Genomic DNA, 15666 nt, shown 5'->3' with positions numbered 1-15666 from the left:
TGGCTTCTTATTAATACTACGCTAAAATTCCTCAGAAGCTAGGTCACTGCCACTTTCTGAGACTCCTACAGGACACAATGGGTCTCTCTGATTAGCCTTTTTCATCTTAATGACATGGATCTAGTGTGATGGAAATTTTGTACAGATTTTGTAGTATCGAAAACAAACTGCACATATTTTTACTCAGGATCATTCAACATAAAAGGAATTTCTTAGGCATGATAGCATGGAGATTGGAAAATAAAGGCTAACATTACAATGATACTTTTAACTGGTGAAAACAAAAAAAAAAATCAGGCATTTTTTTTCATGCTCTGTAAAAGCACTTAAAATTGTTAAAGTCAATAAAAGTACAAAATATCCTAAAGGCTAGATACTTAGAAATTCTGTACATTTAAATATAATCTACATTGGTTTTAGACACTTCTTTCTTAAGTGACCATAAATGAGCTATTAAAATTATATTCCTTATAATTCAAATCTATAAACAAAAGCCAAGTGACGATAGAATAAGCCAAGGAGCCGTAACTGGACTTAGCGATGACAGAATGGAGTCCAAAGCTCATCTGCGCCTGGATTCACCAGCAATCACATCAGACAGACACCATTTCTTATGGCACTGCTTTCCAAACTAATGTTGACTTCCAGTGTGTACAAGGCATGAAAGTGATCAGACTTCCATTACTTAATGTTTAACATCTTAGGACATAATTAGATCTTCCTATTAAAATCACTATCAAAGACACATTTGTCTTTATGACGAGACAGAATTTTTATAGCTTCAAATTAAAACTTAAATAATATGATAGAAAATTCATTTTAAAAGAATCAAATTTCGCCTGGCATGGTGGCATATGCTTGTAAATCCCAATGCTTAAAGGCTTATGCAGAAGAATATCAAATTCAAACCCTGCCTGGACAATTTAGCAACTTAGTGAGAACCTTGTCTCAAAACAAAAAATAAAAAAGGACTTGGAAAGAAGCTCAGTGCAAAAGCACTAGGTTCAAGACCCAACACTGAAAAGGAAAAAAAAGAAAGAAAAATGTGAAATTTGATTGTTTTCAACTATGTCTTAATTATGCAATTATTTCTACTTTGTTACATATTACTGTATGTTCTAGTCAAACAATCTGTGCTAGCAACACTAAATATACTCACCTGATTGACAGAATGAAAATGTATACCTGTAATTTTTTTTGGCACTGGGGACTGAACTGATGACCTCGCATTTATCAGGCAGACACACACACTGCTGAGCTAAAACCTCAAGCCAGTAATGAGAATTTAAATGCTAACATAAAGAGATAAGCACTATTCTATATATTAGAACACAAAAATTAAAGCCTAGGTGATTTGTACTATATTTTTTGTTTTGTTTTGAGATAGGGTCTTACTATGTAGTTCAGGCTGCCCTTTAGCTTAATATATAACTCATGCTGGCCTCAAATTTGTGGCAACCCTCCTGCCTCAGCCTCCCAAGTGCTAGGATTAAAAGCATGAGCCAGCACACCTGGCCTGTAATGTACCATTTATTAAAACAGTAAGGCTAAAAATGAACTTTCATCATACACCATTTTTAATACACACACAGCATGCTTGATGGTTCCATTATTATCTGTTATTTGGTGCAAACATCTAACACCTGGCTGATGCTAACACACACCACCTGGTTTTTGAGAGTGCTACAAAACATGTTTGTATCCCAGTTTTCTAAGTTACATTCCTTAATGAATTTAGCCAGTTTCTTTTGTATTAGTGTTAATGTTAAGGCCCTAAGATATAATAATTTATTTTAACTCTTTATTTGGAAATAAGTCCAAGCTCCTGCAAAAGCTGCAGTAAGAATAGTGCAAAGAACATCAAATACAGTTTACCTAAGTTTACTACATTTCATCCCAAACCTTTGTCATATGCATACTTTCTCCCCATATATGTATATATATGGTATACAAATACGTTTTCCAGACACTTAAATGGAAGATACACATATTACAGTCCTATAATATATGAATATTTACTAATAACAAGGACATTGTTTTGTATAACACCAAAGAATAATAATAAATTCAAAACTGACATAGTACTCTAGTCTACCAGCTATGCTCCAGGTTTTTGTTTTGTTTTGTTTTTTAAAGTAAATGATGTAAAGCACATTTTATTTTATTTATTTTGTTTGTTTTTATTGGTACTGAGGATTGAACTCACGACTGCATACTTGCAAGGCAAGTGCTTATGCCGCTATGCTAAATCCCCAGCCCCTATGCTCCAGGTTTGTCAAATCATGCAGTAACACCTGTACAACATCCCCCTTTCAGCATAGCTTTCTGCCCAGGGTCAAGCATTACATTTGGAGCCCTTCAACCTCCATTATTCTGAACTATTTCCACAAACTCTCTGTAAAATGTTAAGGAATATGCCCCAACTCCTTTTTAGAACTGGGATGTTCTTCTTCTGAGTTTCCTTACTACTAGGTACACACTGAATTCTTGAATTCTTGCTACACACCATGTGAGCAATGACATGCCTCTGTCAGGGGTCAACACGGAGGCAGATGACACACTCATCACATTCTCAGTGCTGACAGTAGCTCTGGTAACCTGTAACTAGATTATCTGATCCAGTACCATCCAAAACACTCACTACATTTTCATTCATAAATTAGCAATCTGTGACTTTTTCTTTTCCTTCCACTTTTTCTTTTCTTTTTTTTTTTTTTTTCTTTTTCTTTTTTTTTTTTTTTTTTTTTTTTTGAGACATAGCTTTGCTATGTAGTTCTGTCTGGCCTTGAACTCGCTGTGATCTTCCTATCTCATCCTCGTGAGTGCTGGGATTACAGGCCAGTTTTGTAATATTTTAAAATGATGCACATATCATCCTCTTAATCAAACTTTCTCCTTAAATTTACCATAATTATTCTTGTGTGGGCCAATGTTTACTGTAACTAAAGATGCTAATTATATTTTCAACTCCAGCAAAAACAAAAGTTTTCACTTTTCCTTTACATGGCTCTTACTCATATAAACTCATGGATTCCCATTTGTTCCTGAATGGTTTATAATGTTTCCCTGTAGTTGTTTTTGTGTATACAGTATATTGTCACAAATTTGGCAAGTAGAAGACCCAGGGTATAATTTAATACTGTATAATTACATTTTTTTCTACGGGCAGGCAAAGAGGCCAAATAAACTTGCACTGGGCATAGAGCAAGAACTTAAATATGTTTAAAAAATGCCTGACTAAGTTATTTCAAGGGAAAATTTCTTTCTTCTGCTTATTTTAGTTGCACTTGAGGAAACTATTCAATGTGAGATTCTGCAAATATGAAGAAAATTGGTCTAATAGAATAATCAAATCAAATTATAAGGCGTATGAAAAGCACCTACACTAGGCATGGTGGTGCACACTTGCAATCCCAGCACTAGGGAGGCTGAGGCAGGAGGATTGCCACAAGTTCAAGGCCAGCCTGAATTATATAGGGAAACCCTGCCTTTAAAAAAAAAAAAAAAAGCAGCTACTTACTTATTAAACAAGAAATATGTATGCATTTTTAAATTTTTTTATTAGGTTTTTTGAGACAGGGTCTCACTATGTATGTAGTTCAGGCTGGTCTTAGACTTGCTGTGTAACCTGGGCTAGCGTTAAGTTCAGAGATAGTCCTACCTCAATCTCCCACATGCTCATATTACAAGCATGTGCCACCACACCCAGATAAGAAATATAATTTTAAATGGCTCTGTGGAATTATGCTAATTCTAATTAAACCTGTTTTACCTGGTTTTTACAGTACATCAAGCACAAACAGCAAATACAAAATATACATATTCTAAATTTCTACTTTAGAATCAGAGTAATAAATATTATGTAAATCACTACTGTATATCTTTTGTCTAGGTCTTCCATGACTAATGGATTTCTCATAAACCCATGACTGAATCTCCCTAAGTCAAAGAAATTTAAGTTTAAATCCTTTGGCTTTACCATTTACCTCCAAATCAATTCTTACATAACAGAAGAAGCAAGACTGTTATGCATACTAGAGGTAACAAACAGATTCACATAATATTGCTGGCAAGTACTGCCTGCATTTATGAAATATCACTACTCATCCTCTATTCCCCTTTCTGTAGCCACCTTATAAAATATATACAACTTTCTTTCTGTATGATGTTGTACTATTTAAATTTTTTTCTAGTTTTCAAAAAAATTTTTATTGCCAATTTTACTTAGTTTCAAGAGATCTACTTTTTTAAATAAATCTTCTCTCCCTCATGTTTAAATTCAATACTGCTCTTATTTTCAAGAGTTCTTTAGACTCTGCTTTATCATTGATATTATCTTTCTTTTTCTGCATCTGCCTTGCTGCCTATGTAGTTTGGTTTTGTTTTTTGAGATAGGGGTTTACCTTGTAGTTCAGGCTGGCTTCGAACTCACCATAATCCTTCTGCCTCAGCCTCCCAAGTACTAGGATTACAGGCATGTGCCTCCATGCCCAGCAACTTTTTAAAAATTTTTTTACTGAAAACTTCTATATAAAATATACAGAAAAAGTCACTGTTTCAAAACTTGTATTCTTCTTAGACTGGCTACTTACTGCTAACAAGCAAAAAATGGAAGGTAGAAAACTATCAAGAGAAGGAGTAACCAAGATTTTGAGAACTCTGTGGTATTCAAATCAAAACAGAAGGAACACTGATACACAAGGAACATGCTAAGCGAGTACATGACAAATGAAGTGCTGCTGTGGATCTTGTATCTTTTTAAATCTCATTTTAATTTCTACTTTTCATTAGTACATATTTGCAATACATAATGATCATACTCCTGTGGGGAGTTGGTAAATGCATTAACACATCTTAGTTTTTTTATCATTCCTCCGTCTTTTGGTCCCCTTTCCTGTTGCAAAAGATCTACCTCCCTGTTATCTATGTTTTATCTTACTATATTTATTGTTTGAGTTTCTTCAATATTTAAAATTGTGTATCTGATTTATTTAACATTATGGTCTCAAGGTGCATCTATTTTCTTACTTGCATCCTTAAAAAGTCATAAGCAGTGCACAGGCAGACGTAAAAGGTAGTCCCAGTACTGTCACTTATTCCCATGTGTATTGTCCTTCAAGAATCTCAACTCCTACACTATTGTGATACATGGGGACACACAATTGGTTCTGACCAATGATTTCAGAATAACAACATGAGACCTTTCACACTTTCTTCACCCTCACATAGTAATTAACAAAGCCTAAGATGCCAACTGTTCCTTTAGTTTGGGACCTGAAGGGGCTAGAGTAAGTAGAAATTTCTGCCTAGCCACAGGAGACAGAACACACACACAAACAAAAACCTTCATTATTCGGGGCCCCTTGTTTATTACTGCACTATAACTAACCTATAAAAAAAATCTTCACAAATGAAAATTCAAAGACTTTCTTTCTGGAAAAATAGAATATGACAAGTCTATAGAAAGGAAGTGCTTAGGCTGAGGCAGGAGATTCATACCAAGTTTGAGGCAGCCTGGGCTACAAAGTGAGTTTAAGACTAGCCTGAACTGCATAGCAAAATCCAGTCTAAAAAGACAAAAAAAAAAAAAAAAAAAGGAAGGAAGTATTAGAATATTATTAGCACTTTCTCATTACTAAACAGTCAAAAAGTCTTAGAACAATATGACAATTTAATTAAGTTGGAGGCTATTTTTAGAGAAGTTTAAGTGGTAAATCGGTGAACTTTTGGTAAAGTATATTGTAAGGCCTCATCTAATCAGGTGAAAGCTGAAATACAATAGAAAGAATGGCCTCCAAGCCAGGAAGGGCTCTCTCAGGCCTGCAGACTCATCTGCACCTGGCTCCCAAGTCTCTAGCCAGCTGACCAGTGCTGCAGATTTGGACTTGTTGGTCTCTGCAGTTATGTAAGCCAATTTCTTAAGATTAATTTGGTATCTGCCCCCACACACATGTCCACGTACACATCCTATTAGCTCTGTTTCTCTGGAGAACCCAATTAATATGTAAGTCAGCTTCTCTTAAGGTGTAAAATACATATAAAAATAAGCAGAAAAGACTGTAATATTTAATACCTGGGATAGTGTTCCTTTTGCTAAAATACGTGTTCTTTCTTTAATTGACAAAAATCATATATATTCATGATGCACAATGTTTTCGAGTATGCATATATTATAGAATGATTAAATCAAAGTAATTAACAAATGAATACTTCACATACTTATCTTTTTGTATATGTGTGGCGACACTTAAAAATGCTATCCTCTTAGCAATTTTTGTTCAGAGTAAAAGTAAGTAATAGGGAGATAGGTCATTTTAAAACAGGAGGAGGATCAAGAGACAGAAGAGGGGGGTGGGGATTTAGCTCAGCGGCATAAGCACCTGCCTTGCAAGCAGGCGGTCGTGAGTTTGATCCCCAGTACCAGAAAAAAAGGAAAAAAAAAAAAGAGACAGAAGAGTAGGGAGGGAAGTGAAAAAGGATGAGAGGAAGGAATTGGGGCATATTATGAACATGTATCAACTCCATACAAAGAATGCAAGCATCATGTACTGCACACATGTACTAATAAACTAAAAAATTGAAAACCAAAAAGAATACAACAATGTTGTTAATTATAGTCATCATATTTGCAATCCATCTCTTGTACTTATTTCTTCTAGTCTAATTGAAATTTTGTAGCCCTGAATCAACATATCCCTACTCACCTCATCAGGACATATTATTTCAATAAAATATGATATCACTAGAACACACGAAGCATTTGCTGCGGTCTACATAGATGTTCTCTCAGTTATGAACTCTTACCACCATCTACTGGTAGCTATTCAAAATCAGGACATTACCCTGGAAACTCTGAAAATCCTATAAAAATTATTTGGTAATGAAAGGTTGAATTTTAGTAATGAAATGATGAAATCATGCTGCAAGAAATGGGAATTATTTTTAAGTAAGTGAGTCAAGTTAAACTAGAAATAGAAGTAAGGAAAATGTGAGCAAACTTTGGAAACCTAAAAAAAGAGCTCTGAAGAAGGTGATGGGATTACTCTTCCTGGTCTGGGCCTACAGGCAGGCAGAGATGTTTTTTGTGTTCTGCGCTGGCAATGCAGCTACTAACCCTAACCCTAACCCTGCTACAAACCCACCCTTCCGTATCCTTTCTACTTTCTAAAGCTGGAGCAGACACTGCAAATTGCTCTTTTTCCAGCTGCATCCTTTTGGTTCCCCCAATAACAAGTATTAAACAGCAGCAAAGTATGAAAGAGGAACTGGTTCTTTGTTTTTCTTTCGCATCAACCTAGCAATAGTTTTAACTAAAGCAATGGTGGTTTGTTTAATCTTCAGCTTATTTTTGGCCCTGTTCCTAGCCAGTCAGCAATGCCAGCAGCACCTAGCAATGCTCCTTTCTCAAAAAACTTAAGTCTCAGTGCCAATAGGCTCTCCAAACATCTAGATTTCTGCTGTTGGCAATCTCATCCCTTTGTGCACATAGCCCAAAAGATAGTAACTGTTCCCTGAAGTTGCTATTTCTGCATTATCTCAGTATGCCACTTTTGCTTTTCCAGTTCTCTGTTTAATAATTTCCTTATATTACATTCTCTTTTTTAAATATCTAGTGGTTTGCTTCCTGGCTGGACCCTGACGGACACATGCACCACAATTACAAATAGAACAAAATCGCCAGGGATATAGCTCAGCGGCATAAGTGCCTGCCTGGCAAGCGCAACATCCTGAGTTTGATTCCCAGTACCAAAACAAAAAACAGAACAAAATATTGATGGGGATTTTTAAAATATAAAATATGCCAGGTTGGTGGCACATATCTAGAATCTCAGCACTTGGGAGACTGAGGAAGGACAGACACTCACTGAGAGTTCAAAGTTAGCCTGGGTTACACAATGAGTTCAAGACCAGCCTGCACTATATAACAAGACCCTCTGTCAAAAAACAAAAGAAATTCAAACAACGACATATATATATAAAAAATATATGCATTGCATAGGTGGGCGGGGGTACAGAAATCAAACCCACACTCACGCTTGTGTTTTATCTCTGAGCCATAGCCCAGCCTCAAATGTCTCTCATGTAATATTTTTTTAAAAAGAAGAACTTTCTTTGAAAATATGTATACTCTATTTTTATTGTTGAGCTTTTAATGTTTCTTAACAAACTGTCAATATTGAACACACTTGAAAATAAAAGTTCAACCAGAGAAGGGTGCATGCCTAAAATCCCAGCACTCGGGAAGCTAAAACAGAAGGATCGCTCCAAGTTTGAAGACAGCCTGGGCTACAAAGCGAGTTCTAGGCCAGCCTGAACTGCACAGTAAGACCCTGTCTCAAAAAGACTAACAGTTCAGAGTACCTTTAATTTTATGGAGGCAGCATTTATCACAAATTCGTATGTCTCTACCTCAGAGTTAAATCTGTAGGTCATATACACATCTTTCTAGTTGTTTTCACAGCGAAGACACTCTTTAGAGAATCACACATATGACATTTGGGTTTTAAATAAACATGACTTTGACATACCCTGAAATTCTGTGTCTCCAATTCCTATATGGATCATATAAACTTTCACAAAATGCTAATGCATGGATCACAAATTCTTCAACAGCTGTCTCATCTGCCATTTCCTTCTCTTTTTTCTTGCTTTTTAACTAGGAATAGTCAAACATATTAAAACATGTATAGCATTCATTATCTAACAATACATCATTTTATTCAAGTAAGACTGAATCAAGTGTTTCCCAGGATAGCTTTAAAAAGTCAAACACTATTTGAAAAAATAATGCAATCAATAAAATATGATAAATAATAAAATAAAACTGTCATGTTAAAAAGCCACCTATAAATCACTTCCATTTTTAAACTGAAAAAAGATTTCTGAAATACAAGTTATTGGATAACTTAAATTCTCTCAATTTTTAACTTCCAAAATATTTAACTATCAACTATAATATAATACAGTAAAATCTATTCAGCCTCAATAAAGCAACAAGAAAGAATATATCAATTTACACCTACTTGCTGAATATAGAGTGTTGTCATGGTGATGACATGATTAATATATGAGCATGTTCCAATTTCTTCCACATTTGATAGATTTCTAGGAAGAAAAAAAGGAATCATATATAGGAATGGCAAATAAAACGTGCTCATGCGTGAATTCTGAGAGCAGATGTCGAGAAAATACAAATAATATTAAAACATAAAACTGTACTTGTCTCGTAAGTGTAAGTCCCTGCAATCAATCCCTAAAGTCATAAAGCAAATAAATAAAACCCAATAGTTATATAACTATTTTTCCTCTAAGAACGTAAAATATGCACCATTTAACCATTACCATTTAACATTCTGAATTATAATTCTCTTTTAGATTTACGTGATATTACTCTACTATATTAAAAGTCCTTCACTGATCCACTGAGACATCCTTACATATTCTCGAAGGCAGAGTATTACACTGTTGTTTGAAGCATCAGGTCATAAGTGCTTGAACCTTAATTAAAATACAACCCTCATTTTACTCCATTTCTTAATGGAGTAAATAAGACTGATGTATGCATAGTAATACAAATGTGCATCAGGAGCTGAGTGCAGCATAGTGCTAAAATGTTTTTCAAGGCCAGGCCCTAGGTTCAACCCTCAACACCGGAAAAAGTACGTATTTTTCAGTAAGCAGCATACAAAAGGTACTGGTATAATCACTGAAGTAAAACCTTTGGTTATTGTCCTCATGCTAAAGCAACACTTAAAACTTTTGGCTAAGCATCTCTGTAATTAGCTGCACTCAAAAGGTTTTGCAATGCATGAAGAAATGACAAACCAATTACAAAACGTGGTTATACTCTTCAAGATCTGCATGAACAACAAATATCATTAATAATCAATGCTACGGCTTATATCTAGATGTTCCTTCAAAGTCTCACGGGGTCATAAGTGCAGCTTTTCAGAGATGTCTGGATCTAGGTAGGGTGTGTGATGATGGAATTAAGACTGTGATGCGGGGCTGGGGATTTAGCTCAGTCGTGAGTTCGATCCCTGGTACCGATAAAAAGGAAAAAGACAAAAAAAAAAAAAGACTGTGATGCTAGGATTTGATTCATGGTGGGACACCAGGATTAAGGGTGACCCCATTCTATGCGCAAGTGCTACCCAACCTAAGGGCAGAATATAAGAGACAGAAAGAGGGCTACTGCTTGCTACTTCACTGCCTTGCTGCCTTCTGCCTGCCATGAACTGTTTCTCCTTTGCCATGCCACCCTGCCTTAGAGCCAGTCAACTATAAACTGAGACCTCTACAAACTGTGAGCTATAATAATCCTTCCTCCTTTGACTTTTGAGTGTTGAGTATTTTGTCTCAGCAATGACCAAAGTAATAAACACAATCAATAAATGGGCAGGTGCAGTGGCACACATCTGTAATTTCAGTGCTCAAGAGGCTGAAACAGGATTGCCCAAATTTGAAGCCAACATGGGTTTACATAGTGAGTTCAAGACCAGCCTGAACTATATAGTGAGAGTCTGGTTTCAAATAAGAAATAGCCAGGCTGGGCATGTGATGCACACCTGTAATTCCAGTACTGGGGAGGCTGAGACAGGAGGATTTCTACAAGTTCAAGGCCAGCCTGGACTACATATTGAGTTCAGGGACAGGGACAGCCTGAACTACGTAGCAAGACCTTGTCTCAACAAAACAAAACCAACCCAAAACAAAACAAGAAACAAAGCATATACACACACAAATCTCAAAACCAAGAAATCTATTCTTTTTGATAATTTTTTTTTTTTTTTTTTTTTTTGGTACCAGGGATTGAACACACGACCTCACACTTTGCTGGGCAGGCATGGTGCCACTAAGCTAAATCCTTGGCCCTGTAATAATTATTTTTAAATACATGATTTGTTTCTATGTCTATGCACATACCTGCAAAGAATAATAAAGAACTTCACAAGCAAAATTGACAAGGCTTGTTGTTGTTCCTCCAACCCATCAGCCACTTTCTGAACACACTGTAGTAGCTGAATCCTCAGAACTTGCAGAATATTATCAGGAAGTAGAGATATTCCTGGAGGCACATCATCTACCCTACAATTGAGGGAAAGAAAATAGTGTTGAAATACAGAAGAAATCTCTAAAACTTAAATGAACAGCGTTTTTAACCTAAATCCTAAGGAAGTTAAGGAAGTTCTTTTAATTTTTTCCAGAAGCTCTGTAACTTCTTGTCTGTAAGCACAACCAGATTGGTAACTAGATTACAGCAGAATGATTAATTTTATATCAGAGGAAAGAAGACTCATTTTCAATTGTTCTATTTTGAATTAAAATATGTGTAACAGGGCTGGGGATACAGTTCAGTGGCACAGCACCTACCTGGCAAGTGCAAGGTAGTGAATTTAAGTCCCAGTATAAAAAATATGTAACTATATAATTTACATATAAAAGTTCACAAATAGAAATTTTATCATCTGGTTTACTGAACACTAATGCACTACTTATCCAATCCCTAAACATATGATTGTAAGAGGGCAAAGTGATAAATACTGAAAGAAGAAAGATGAGAAGATGAACGTAAACCTCATACATGTAAGAATTTTTAGAGCAACAGATCACTATTTTGTGATAAATGTCTTCTGTGTAACAAGACAAATGATGGCAAAGTGCACAGGAGACCTAAGTGGTTCCTCTGTGTCTCCTTCACAATAAACTGTGACACCAGAGTCACAGTTAAACCCTAGGGAACACGTTCCATCTCTAACATGGTGCTGGCCATTCAATCTCTGAAGTTCCTCAATTTATGAAATTTTACTATCATCTGACATATTTTCACAGGGTTCGAAAACCAGAATGTCAATATGGTTTTTTTGCTGTGAAATACATAAAAAATTATAAAAATGTATAAACCACCACTGAAGCCAAAGAATTTTTCCATAAACCACTATATAAATGCCCAAATCTTAGGAAAGTAAAGAGCTCCTATAATTAAATGACTTATAATAATTGATGTCTCTTCAGATACTGCTTCACGTGAGCTACCACTAATACAGTTCTTTAACACTGAATGAAAGATTGACTCACTGCAGGACAAAAAAATACATAATACAATTAGCCCCCTTATGAATCATTCTCCAAAATAACTAAAAACTTTTTATAAAATTAAAGCCTAAGTTTAATTAACTACAGACAGTACTGTCCAAAGCACATTATAAAGACTAACAAATTCTATAACTATGTTACAAAAGTACCACACTACTTATGCATGAGAACTATGTCAGCTGTAGCTTCACATTTGTTTATTCTCTTACTCATAAGCAGCACCAGAAAAACTCTCATTGTCATACATATACGGTGAAGAGTTCAAAAGAGGGGCTTGGAAAAACCAGAGTAACTCAAGATAATAAGGACTAAAATACAATTTTGAGAATAAATTAATCTCTTTATTCTTCATTTTTCAAAAAAATGTCAAAAGAAGGAAAACTATTTTTTGATAATCCACAATAGTTTAAAGCACTATTTCCTTTTATCCTTGGTCTTTCCATTCTACACTGTACATTTTGTAAAATAACTATCAAAAGTAATCAGCTTCTTAACAAGCAATATATCTTTTTGTTTTGTTTTGAACTAGTGCTTATTATAAAATTAACCTGTTGTTGAAACATTTCTTACAGGTAAAATTCTTGACCACGTTTCTACTATGATAAACATTTACAAACTTAGAAGCACTTTATTAGAACTTTACTGCCCAAAATTATACGCTTTTTTCGTTGAAATTTCCCAAATCCAAAACTTTGTTCCCTACCTCTGTTGACTACTGAATACTGAATGGCAGTAATAATTGGATCTAACCCAGGCAGAAGCCTACCTTAAAGTTTGTTCAAGACTTTAAATTCTGATAAAAGTAATCTGCCTTGCATTATGAACTCTAATTCAGAAATGTACTTTACATGACAGTTTTCATGAGTTTCTTACCTGTACTAATTTTACAGTGTCTTGCATATAATCTGCGCTTGAAAATATTTTCTATTAGTAAAATCTATATTCGTGCCCCGTGGGGATTTTTTAGTTTTGATTCTGAGGTACTGAGAATTGAACCCAACACCTTTGCATTAAGATATAACCACAGTCTTTTTTTCACTTTTTGACACATGATGTCACCAGGTTGCTAAATTGCCCCAGCTGGGCTTGTACTTTTGATCTTCCTATTTCAGAGGCCTGGAAACACAATTTTAAATAAACTAACTACAGCCGGGTGTGGTGGCACATCCCTGTAATCCCAATGATCAGGAGACTGAGGCAGGAGGATTGCTGTGAGTGCAAAGCCAGCCTGGACTATATACTGAATTCAAGGCCAGGTTGAATTATATAGAGAAAGACCCTGTCTCAAATGAAACAATAAACAAAAACAACATAAGAAAAAACAAAAGCTAACCACACAGCAAAGCAAAGCTCTTAACATTTTTCATCTTCATTCTAAATTAAACTCTGTTGCACTATAAGTCCATGCAATGTTTTTTAAAATGATTCCCCTTTATAACGTATGGATGGTGATAACTGTACATTAGAAACTTGAGAAGCCTCACTCCAATACTCGAAATATTCAGAGGCCCAAACCCTCACTCCCTAAAATTGAAAAGCCCACGATTCAAAGTGAACTCTAAATTATTAAAGTAAAAGCAAAGTCACATGCAGTGGCACACTCCTGTCATCCCAGCTGTGTGAGAGGCTGAGGCAAAAGGATCACAAGTTTGAGCCCAGCCTGGTCAACTTAGTGAAATTTTCATCTCAAAATAAAAGTCTGTAGATACATAGTACCCCTGAGTTCAGTTACTGGTACTACAAAAATTAATTAATTAAAGTACTTCTAGGCACAAACTACATGAATACTCTTTTATTAGTAGAAATTGAGGCATAATCTTAAGAAAATTCTATCAATACCCTAATGAGAAAGAAATCAGAAACTGTATTTATAAAGTACTGGTCCTTCCTCAGCACCATCTCATCTAGTAATTTCTTCTCCAGATTCTTCTCTTCCTGGGTTTCCTGCATTTAGTCCAAATTTCCAATTCTCCCTGGGCAGGGCCAACAAAACAACTTGAGAAACAAACTTGGTAACAACTTATTACCAAGAAACTTTACTGTTTTGTAGTTGGGTATTTAAATCAGGGCCTCACCCATGCTACATAAAGGCGCTACCACTGAGTATACTTCTACACTCCCATTGGTTTTATTTTGTTTTGTTTTGCTTCTGAGACAGTCTCCCCACATTGTATAGGCTGGCCTCCAACTCACAACCCTCCTGCCTCATACTCCCAAGTAGCTGAGATTAGAAAAGCCACCATGCCCAGCCAAAACTTTAAGTTGCATTAACTATTTTTTTTAAATCAAATCCATTAACAATGCAATCACAGTATTTGGTCCCTGTATGATTCTCCAGACTCAACTCTCACTACTACCCTCCAACTGCCTGTTTGTTGTTGTTTTGTCTTTTTGAGACACAGTCTCACTATGCAGTTCAGGCTGCCCTTGGGCTCACTTTGTAGCCCAGGCTGGTCTCAAATTTGCAACATCCTCCTGCCTCAGCCTCTCGAGTGCTGGGATTACAGGTGTGCACCACCAAACCTGGCTTGACTGCCAGTTTTTATTCCCAAATTTTAACACTATTTATTCCTTACAGATTTTTAATTCTCCAGTACTGTTTCTCTTCACTAACTACAACATTTCCTCCTTCTTCCCTCAACATATATCTGTAACTGGAACTTTTTTGAGGCTGTCTCTATTTCTCCGCCTTTTTACCCCAGGCAACTTCTCTGATCTACCAACTACTGGGCTTTTCAGACAGCTTGAGAATTAGAAAAAAAAAAAAAAACTTTATCTTGTACATAGCCAAGAAACTAAGAGTCCAGAAATGATGGCAGGTGGTGGAAAAGAAGATCCGTACTTTCAGTTGTACATAAAAATCTGAATTTCCCTTTTTTTTTTGTACCTGGAATCAAACTTACAACTTGTGCATGCCAGACAGGCACTCATGCTGCTGAGCTAAATCCCCGGCCCCTATTTATCTTTTTTTTTTTTTTTTTGACACCAGGGATCCAACTCACAACCTTGCACTTGCCAGGGCAGGTACTTATACCGCTAAGCTAAACCTCTGGCCCATTTTTTATTCTTTATTTGGTACTGGGAATGTAACAGAGCCTTGCATTTGCCAAGCTGAAGCTTGTGCCACTGAGCTATATCCCTGGCCCTCATTTTTCTTTTTGGTCTTTTTGAGACCAGGTCTTGCCATGAGTCCAGGCTGGCCTTGAGCTCACTTTGTAGCCCAGGCAGATCTCAAACTCACAACAATTCTCCTGCCTCACCCTCCTGAGTACTGGGATTACAGGTGTGCACCACCACACCCACCTCATTTTTTAAATATAACTTGTAAAAATCTCAATTTTTTGCCTTCTCTCAAGGCTCTCTTTTGAGGCTGGAAATAAGCCATGTGCTTGTGTTTCCTGACCGGTGACACACTGATGCTCTGAGAGGTAACATGTCCTGGTTCCATGGAGAAAGGACATTGGAGCTTTGCATCCAGGACCCTTCTAGACCCTGTCCTATGTGTCCTTTACAATAAAGCTGTATCATATGGTGAATTGTTTTGGACTGTCTAAGAAATTCCTGAACTTG

The 15666-nt window shown here is 36.1% G+C and overlaps 1 protein-coding gene across 5 annotated transcripts in view; it reads right to left on the bottom strand.

Annotated features, from left to right (window-relative positions):
* The window catches only part of Nbeal1 (neurobeachin like 1), a 177170-nt gene that overhangs the window by 143345 nt on the left and 18159 nt on the right, over positions 1 to 15666 (bottom strand). For 4 of the 5 annotated variants that reach the window (XM_063237279.1, XM_063237281.1, XM_063237278.1 and 1 more), the window contains exons 4-6: positions 10927 to 11088; positions 9024 to 9105; positions 8529 to 8656 (exon numbers count right to left, since the gene is read on the bottom strand). In XM_063237279.1, coding sequence (XP_063093349.1) covers positions 8529 to 8656; positions 9024 to 9105; positions 10927 to 11088 — 372 coding nt within the window. Of the gene's footprint in view, positions 1 to 8528; positions 8657 to 9023; positions 9110 to 10926; positions 11089 to 15666 lie in introns of those variants that run through there. The other variant, XM_063237283.1, reaches the window with a different exon arrangement.

Source organism: Cavia porcellus, unplaced genomic scaffold (genome assembly GCF_034190915.1).
Source record: "Cavia porcellus strain 051 isolate PalLab524CR breed Dunkin Hartley unplaced genomic scaffold, mCavPor4.1 scaffold_26, whole genome shotgun sequence".
Taxonomy (NCBI): Eukaryota; Metazoa; Chordata; class Mammalia; order Rodentia; family Caviidae; genus Cavia; species Cavia porcellus.
Note: the sequence above shows the minus strand (reverse complement) of the source record. Positions and strands in the feature narration are given on the sequence as shown.